This window comes from Acanthisitta chloris, unplaced genomic scaffold, assembly GCF_000695815.1.
Source record: "Acanthisitta chloris isolate BGI_N310 unplaced genomic scaffold, ASM69581v1 scaffold10903, whole genome shotgun sequence".
Lineage (NCBI taxonomy): Eukaryota > Metazoa > Chordata > Aves > Passeriformes > Acanthisittidae > Acanthisitta > Acanthisitta chloris.
The window spans coordinates 29,660-39,015 of NW_008666614.1; the positions used below are offsets into that span (position 1 = coordinate 29,660).

The 9,356-nt window shown below is 39.8% G+C and overlaps 1 protein-coding gene across 1 annotated transcript in view; it reads right to left on the reverse strand.

The window, feature by feature from the left end:
• Positions 1–270: 270 nt before the first annotated feature.
• Positions 271–9,356, reverse strand: part of PTCHD4 (patched domain containing 4) — an 82,309-nt gene continuing 73,223 nt past the window's right edge. Inside the window, exon 3 of the mRNA XM_009072200.1 lies at positions 271–1,904. Within this exon, the coding sequence (XP_009070448.1) occupies positions 271–1,904 (1,634 nt within the window). The remainder of the gene's footprint in view (positions 1,905–9,356) is intronic.

The following is a 9,356-nucleotide window of genomic DNA, read 5'->3' on the forward strand; positions in this document are numbered from 1 at the left end:
GTTTGAGATTCAGGAACACTTAATGGCCAACAGACGCTTCCCTTGTGGAGAATGAGGATTCAAAGGAAACATTTGTGATTATTTTACTTTCATTATTTGTGTTAAAAAAAAGTTTGCACCTTGATGTGTCATGAATACCCCTTCTTGATCTTCCTTTGCCTTGTCAGACCTGGCCAGCACAAGCAGCTGAGATCTTTTCTCTATTTTCCCTGCATCTCTGTGCAACGCTTTTTTAAAAACAGAATATACTATTATTTTTTTCTAAGCCTTTCAGACTGCTGTAACATGATCAGGATTCTCTTGAATCTCTATGCATTCGATCTCTTCTCGTTCCTTCCTTTTGGCCCGTTTCTTTTTCTTGTGGTGCTTTTTGGAAGGTGGGAAAAAGGTTAGAAAGACAGGCAAAATAACAAAACAGTGCAGAAGTGTGCAACTGCCAGCAAGCAGCAAGCATTTGAACAGTGTGAAGGTCAAGTTTGAAGGCACAAAGAGAAGGGGGACCAACCCAATAAGAAAAGAAGAAACGTTCTGCAAAATGGCTGTCCCATGCTCTTGGAGAGAGTTCTTTATACACTGAGTTCGGGTGTGCTCAGTAGCTAGTACAAATGTATAAAGCAGGGGTGCACAGTGATCTATGGCAAAATTCAAAGTGTAGATAAGGCACAGTATAGAAATGCAATCCATGTCTACATTCCATAATGTCATCAAGCCAAGGACACCCAGCTCTATTGAGGTGACACTGAGAATTAACCAGAAATTTCCCAGAGGATGGATAACCAGGAAAAAGGTCAGTATTAACACCAGCAGGATGCCAAAACCAGAAATCAAGACAGGCATAGTTACTGACAAACCATAATGATCCATGAAAACAAAAGTAGGATTGAACACAATGAACTTGATGCTCTGTATAAGAGAGAGTGGCCTCAGTTTCTCCAGCAATTCCACTGCTTCCCTCTGTGTGTTTTCACTAGTCCTGGCCACAAGGTACAAACGAGAAGCAATTATGTTGTTCTCATCTCCAGCTTTGGAGAAAATTATGTCATTTTTGAAATGCTGGAATTCTGGCTTTTTTAAAAAGGAGCTCTGGAGGATGCTGATAAAGTCACTTTTATTGGTTGCACTGATGTTACCCACCCGAAGGTATTGGTAATACTGTTCAATCCAGGACACTGTATTGAACCCCTGGCTTAGTGTTTTTAGGTCTTCTTGCACGGTACCATTCCAGTACTCTAGAGGTTCATAAATGTAGAAACCTATCACTGGGCTGTAGTTGCTGAAATACTTTTGCTGTATGAGGGCATAGGAGACACTTGGAGACTCACTGGCAAGAAGGTTGATAATGTTGGCTCCATCACTAATCTGTAAGCACCCCATAAAGGAGAAAGAGGCATAAATGAGATACAGTATCACCACAAATGGCTTGACATAGATGTTGGTAATCCACTCATTGTAGTGCTCTCGGAGGAAATGCTGGATAAAGTGATGCTGGTATGGGTTGGCCTCATGATGAGAAGTATGCTGATGGCCATCATTCATCATGGTCTGGAACCACACAGGTTTCCGGTCCAGGTATTCTGCTGAAGGGATTTTACAGCAGAAGATACTATGATAACGGTTCTGCTCCAACTGGCCGGCAAAGACCAGGCAGGAGCCAAAGAAGGAGAAGATATAGAAGTAGTTCAACAGGATGGAGACACACATATTCTGGCAAAAGACTTTTACAGCTTCAATGTTGGTGAAAGGGCTTGCACCCATGCCAAAAGCTATGAAATACAAGGAGCTTGTCATTGTGTAGGAGACCATGACATCTGAGTAGGCATCTGCTACTCGGTCCTTGAATGGCAGATTCTCTCTGGTTCGACGCCATCCTGAAAGAAGTTCAAACACTCCTTTCGTTCCATGACCTGAAATGAGAAAACAAAGTATATACATGTGCATATATAAAGGGGCTCCAACCATCGTCCAGGTTTTTCATCCTCCAGCAGTCAAAAAATTGTCAGTTAAGTTTTGCAATGTTTCTGTCACCAGATAAACAAATGAAAATTGTGAAGTGTCTGTCTAAAGCTAGATACCAGAATTCATATGCAGGCACTTAAATCAACAACACGATATTCTGAGACTCCCCAGTCTCATGAAATACTCTGTAAAAGACACTCATTTATTTAGTTAGTAAAAGATATTCATGGTGTATACATAGTCATATAATGCATATGCTGAAAAAATATATACACACACATACGTATTCTCTTTTTTTCCCATTAGAGAATTTTAATTTTGGGGAAAATTTAACAACAAACCTTCAAAAAAAAACCCCACTCAAAATGATCTGACTTTCAAATAAGAATTTTGGTCAATAATTAAAAACCCCCAAATTTGGGTTATTATGAGAAAGTGGAAAGTTCTCTGCAGTTTGGATGAAGCCCTGACAAAATTCTGGGCAAACACTACTGAGCAGAAAAAAGTAGAAGCAGATTGCAGATGCTACTGCCTCCATTTGCAGGCCATCAGTCTCTTTAGTATAAGAATTGCATGAATCAAAACATGCACAAGGGTAATTTTCTTGTATCAAACCCAGAAATATGACAACAGGAGATTTGCAAATAATCAAGTGTGTTCAAGGAAAGGTCTGTTGAGTTTGTCTTTAGATTTAAATTGTTTGGATTCATACAGCTGTTTATGTTGCCCAAAGCAGACTCCTGACAGCCATTTTAGACAGGGAAAATTACAGCATAAACTGTCAAGTTCTGTGAATGTAACCTGCTTTACTGTGAATTGGTGTCCCCAGTGAAAGACAAATATACACTATTACAGGAGTCTTATGGTTTGCAAAAAGCCTGTATGGAAATGCTGCTCTCTCATGAATCAGCATCTCAGTCAGGAGGGACCTTGAATTCCCTGGTAAGTTTAGGGTGAGTTGTTAAAATTCTCAAGGCACAGCTGTCTTGCAGACTGTCCTTTTCAAACTACTGAACAGAAAGAATTGGCTTCTTCAGCTGAGTAAAGCTGCAGATTGAATGACTTCAGTGCAATTTTATACTATGCTTAAAGCAAGTGTGTAAGTATTCCACAGGGTGTGGACCAGGCTGGCTGGTCACCACTTCCAGAGCCCACGTGCTGGTGTGGTTTAATTTAATGGTATAGGCGTCACAGAATCATTTAAGCTGGAAGTGACCCCTAAAATCATTGAGTCCAACTATTAACCCAGCACTGCCAAGTCCACCACTAACCATGTCCCTCAGTGCCACATCTGCACATCTTTTAAATACCTTCAGGGATGGAGACACTATCACTTCCCCGGGCAGCCTCTTCCAATGCTTGAAGAAGAAATTTTCCCTAATATCCAATCTAAACCTCCCCTGGCACAACTTGAGACCTTTCCTCTTGTTGTTTGGGAGACAAGGCTGATCCCCACCTGGCTGTGACCTCCTTTCAGGTAGTTGTAGACAGCAATAAGTTCTGCCCTGACCCTCCTTTTCTCCAGGCTAAGCACCCCCAGCTCCCTCAGATGCTCCTCATCAGATCTGTGCTCCAGCCCCTTCACCAGCTCCGTTGCCCTGCCCTGGATGTACTCCTGCACTGGAAAGGGTGAAGAAATGCTATATGAGCTCCATCAGTAATTAACAGTAATATTGCCTTTTTTTCTGCTTTTTGCAAAACCTCACTTGTCTGCCCTCCTACAAGCTGATGTTCACAATTGCATCTTTGCCATGTTTTGGTTGTTATTAATTATTAAATTTCAGCACATCACATTCTCAGTGATGAGTGCCTGGGAGCATTTAATCTTAGGGTAGGCACACAATGACTAATGGAGGGAGACTTTATTGTCAGACAGATGTATGAAGGACTACCCAAGAGTATACACTAATACGTATGCACAAATTTGTGATAATATTGAAAATTAAAATACTGTGATTAAACTCTAGGCTTTTTTTTTCTTTCCCCAAATAGAACAAGTAGTATATTAAGGAAAAAATAGTGATATTTGTAAGTTCTATGAAGATGAAAATTGGCACTGATTTTCTTATGACTTTCATTACACGAATGCAAAATTTTCACTTATTGCCTTTTACACATAACTTCAGTTCTATTGCACAAATACAGGTATTGGGGAACACAGTGCAGTAATTACCTTGCTGCCACAAGAAGAAATCTTTCCCTGACTGGTTTTCCCACATTATTCTGATACCAAGTTTTACAGTCAGCCTCTGTTGCTCTCCCCAGAGAAGCAGGTCTATTCCTCTTTCCCAGTAAGGATACAAATCCATGTTTTTCTCATCATTTTCTGACAATTCCAACACCACAGTCACTGTAAAATTCTGTTCCTTCAGCTTCATTGCTAATGTCACTGACAACATTTACAGTGGAGTTTAGTTCACTGAGCAGTTCTAGGAAGGTTCAGAGGGTCTTTGGCTCTGGGTCAATGTGGTACTAACATGACATGAACAAAGTACAGCAATTTTTTATTTGCTGGACAGTCAATGGCCTATGACTACTTAAGAGGAAAGGAGATGAGAAAATTTTATTCCATTACTTGTGAGATTAGGAGAGCAAATAAGGGAGGCTGCGGGGAAGACGGAAATAAATAATACTTTTTCTGCCTCAAATTTAAAAACAAGAGGTTAATTACGAGCAGATATTTTAAATAAGTTTGAAGAGGACAGGGATAGAAATGAGAAAAATGAAATAGCAGATTAAAGACCACCTGAATAAGTCAAATTTATTCAAACCGGAAGAGCCTGGAGAAATGAATAAATTGAAGGTTCAGCCAAAGAAATCTCTGAACTATTAGAAGTCGTCTTAGAGAATAAATATAGAGGAGATGGTCCAAGAAGAATGGAGAGAAAGAGCAAAGTATTTATCTTGAAAGGGCGAACTGGAGCACTGTTTTGAAGTAGGGCATGATATGTTCATCAAATCATAGAAAGATTTGGGTTGGAAGGGACCTTTAAAGATTACCTAGTTCCAGACTCCTGCTGGTGGGAACACTTTGAAAAAAATGGAAAAAGTAGGGTGAAAGCTCTGGGGAATAAAACCAGAAAACAGTGCCCTATTATTTAAATATCAAAAACATAGAGAAAACCTTAATGAGCTGGACTTTTTCCCCTTATAGACTGGAATGCCAATGGGGACTCAACAATATTCAACAAGAAAAAAATTGTTATGAAAAGGACAGCAATCATTTCTAACTAATTTCTGCTGTGAGGAGATCAAAGAATCGTTGGTTTCATTTGCAGACAAAAAATAGATTTGATATGTGAAAAAACAAATCTTTCTTTCTCTAAGTTTCATTAAACATTGGAACAATTTATCTAAGTAGGTCAGAAAGCCTTCATTGCAAGTCTAAAGGTTAGGTTAATAAATGTTAATGTACGTGCTAGGTACATCCTGTTTTACTGCTGTGAGGCAGATTCTATTCAGATTCCTGAGGTCTCTTACTTATTTTACCTAATTTTGACTTAAGATGCTTAGGATTGTTTAAGCCTGAAAAACAGTCTCTCTTCACTGTTTTTTTAATCAAAGCGTGCCTGTTCAGCATTTAGCTGTTGCTTCTGCCACAGCCATAGAATCATAGAATCATAGATTTTAGGGGTTGGAATGGACCTTACAGATCATCTAGTCCCAACCCCCCTCTGCCCTGGGCAGGGACATCTTCCCACTAGATCAGGTTGCTCAAGACCTCATCCAGCCTGGCCTTGAACACTGCCAGGGTTGAGGCAGTCACAACATCCCTGGGCAACCTGTTCTAATCTCTCACCACCCTTATAGCAAAAACTTTTTTCTCACATCCAACCTAGGCTTTCCCTCCTTCAGTCTGAACCCATTACCCCCTGTCCTGTCATTGCAGTTCCTAACAAAGTGTCCCTCTCTGGCTCCCTTGTAGGCCCCATTCAGTCAGCCCCTTGGGATAGGAATTTGATCTGCATTTATCATTTAACATAGTATTCACTGAGACCCCAGTCTGGAGTCATGAGGCAGTACCAGAAGGAGGAGCTGGATACTTACAGCTTTTGTAAACTTTCAGAATGACTGCACTTTAATGGATCAAGACATAAAGAAGATTATTTGCTGTTACAGGTGATAGCAGTCAGCGTGGTGATACGCTTGTTGTCTATGTTACATTTCAAACAAACAAACATCTTAGAAGTAGGTGTCATAGCACAGCTTTACTCATGATTTGTGCACTAAGAACCCCAAGTACTATATTCAGTTGTTATTAACAGACACACATAAACTTGCCATGTATACACAGGATGCAGAGATGGCTGTCTTTTAAACTGTAGCAGTGGGCAGTAAATATATTTTTAATTTAAATTCTTTGCACTGGGTCTACTGGAAATAAACTTTCCTTTATTTTATCTAGGGGAATAAGTTTGTTTGTTTGGGCTTTTTCCCCTGGGAACAGGCAAACAGGGCATATGAAGATATTTTTTTCTTCTTTCTGTCTTGTCTTGTCTAATTAATGCCCCATGATAACAGGGGCTGTGGATATTAGTAGCATATCAAAACACAGAATTATAGAATGGCTTGGGTTGATAGAGACCTTAAAGACCATCTAGTTCCAGCTCCCCTGCCATAGGCAAGGACATCTTCCACTAGACCAGATTTCTGGCTCTTCTCTGGACTAGCTCTACCAGGTCCTTGTTCATCTTATACTGGGGACCCCAAAGCTGGACATAGTACTCCATGTGTGGTCTCACAAGACTGGAGCAGACAAGAAGAATCCCTTCCCTTGGCCTGCTGGCCACACTTCTTTTGATACAGCCCAGCACACAGTTGGCTGCAGCACACATTGCCAGGTCAGGTCCAACCTCTCATCTACCAAATCCTTCTTGGCAGGGCTGGTCTCAATCCATTCTCTGTCCAGCCTCATTGGTCATTAGGTCATAATTTACATGACCTTTCTCTGTCTAATTAAATGTTTGAAGACATTATAGTTTATTTAGATGAAGCTTAGCAGGCTGTGGTATTCAGAAAGGGAGGCTGTGATCTAATATTCTCTTCTGGCCTTAAAATTTATGAAACTATGATCTTACCCAGGTTTATTGATTTGAAAACACACACCATTTTAGTTTGAACTCACACCCTCACTTTTTTTTACAGAGGAGGAACTTTGTATCTCAACATATCTCAAATATGTAGGTTGCATGTTCTTCTGCTAAATCGCTAATATTAGTATCATTAATACTAGTCTCCCCTCTTACATTTAAAAACTGAAGCACAGTGATTAAACAGATTAATCACAGTCACCAAGGGCCATCCACATCTCAGAAGGGAATAACCAATAGAAAAAATTATTAAACTACTTCTTTATGAAGAGTTGGTAAATCCTTGGAGTCTTTGATGCAAAAGGCAAAGAGAATTTGAAGCTTAGTCATACTCTAGGTAGCAGTAGAATATACAAGGAAATGTGCAACTTAATCTAGATCCTGTTCCATAAAGGCAAATCTCAGCACAATACTGTGGTTGACTACAAGACTGCATAAAAAAAAATTCCAGGCTTGATTAAGGATAAGAAGAAGATAGAGCACATTTTTTCAAAACTAATCAAAAATGTAAATAGGAAAAGAATGGTTTTAATTTTCCATCTCTCTAGGTACTTGTAAAATGATTGTAATTGAATTGTTCACATAGTTGGATTATTGACTATTTCTTCTTTATTTAGTCTTCCCTTAGCTATTGTGCTGCTTTAGTGGTAACTAGGGTAACTAGAAGGATTTGATGAGACAGATGAGGGACTAAATCACTCTCACAGTGGTTAGTGGATCACTCTTTCTTCACAACCTCTGGACAAGAGGTGAAGTAGAATGTCATCCTACCACTAAGATGCCTGGGATGGTTCAGATTTTGGGGATGGAGGGTTTAACTGTGGAAGAGATGCACTGCTGACTAGCATTGTCCAAAGAGAGAAGTTTCCTTGAGCTGCAGGAATTATCGTGATATTACAGTATTTACCTCTTCTGAATGTCACCGAGCTTACAGCAACAAATACATTAAGTCCAGCCAAGATCTGATGATGAATCTCTTGCAGAAATTTTTTTTCATAAATATATGATTCTAATCTCATTTGATGCACAGCATTTTTTTTACATAAAAAAAAGATCTAAACAGAGAAATTAAACCCTTTCTAGGTCCATTCTCTTGTGGTGCCACAACATGCACAATTTCTTCTCTAACCAGATTTATGCAGGCATGCTGACAGAAGGGTTTACACCCTGCTGTGCCTTTCTGTCTTGGAAAGTATGCAGGGTAGAATTGTTCTTTTAAGTAACAGATCCCTAGCATAATAAATTGGCTAATTTACAGAGCTGGGTTTTATAACAGGGATGTTTAACCAAGTGCAGTGAAACCTCAGACAGTTGAACCATGCGTCTTTAGCGACAAGGACCTCAGGGAAATCTCCAGTGTTACACAAGAGAAATCTCCAGTGCTACAAAAGAGATTTCATTATTGCTAGATTTTAACACTTCAAACAAACACAGCAAATCTAACACAAATATCATCAATGAAGTCAATTATGCTTAATAGATATTTTGGTTTCCTTAAAAATATTTCTGCTAGCCTATGGCCACTCTGCAGGCCTGAACACATTAGTGACTTCCAGCTCTCCACTTTTGGTGTATCCCCATTATAATGTTAATCCCATTGAAAATGTTAACAGTGCATCATGGGGGACTTCTGTTAAACATACAGACTATGACTGATTCCTCCATGTGTACTCCAAGTAATTGCATTTATTTCTGCTTGCATGAGCACTTCTGAAAGCCTTTTAAATAATTCTGGGAATTGCTGATGAGACCAAAACATAAAATAGTCTCCTCACAGGCATTTCAGTGGAATCTGGCAGATAGTAACCCCATGAGTGTTTTGAGGCTGAAGAGTAGTGAGGAGTGAAGCAAACATTTGATTCTGTCTGGTGCTGGCTGTATAATGGCATTTCAGAAAAGCTCAGTATCAGCCTAACACTGCTCCCATAAAACTCTGCCACATTCTGAGCTGCAGCCAGAGCTGTAGATGTCTGTAGAAGAAGAAAATCACGTAATGATGCAGCAGTCAGAGCCGAGTCCCTCCCTTGCCTTCCAAGATCCTAAGAAACACTAATCTGTAAATTAGATTAACATTGGAAATGAAAGAAGTCTGTTGGAAACACAGTCTGTTGGAAATACAGATTGGAGAAGAGCAGCTTCTATGGACACCTTATTGCAGCCTTCCAGTGTCTGAAGGGGGCCTACAAGGAAGTCAGAGGGGAACTCTTCATCAGGAACTATAGTGATAGGACAAGGGAGAATGGCTTCAAACTGAGAGTAGATTTAGATTAGATGTTGGGAAGAAATTGTTTACTGTGAGGATGGTGAGTC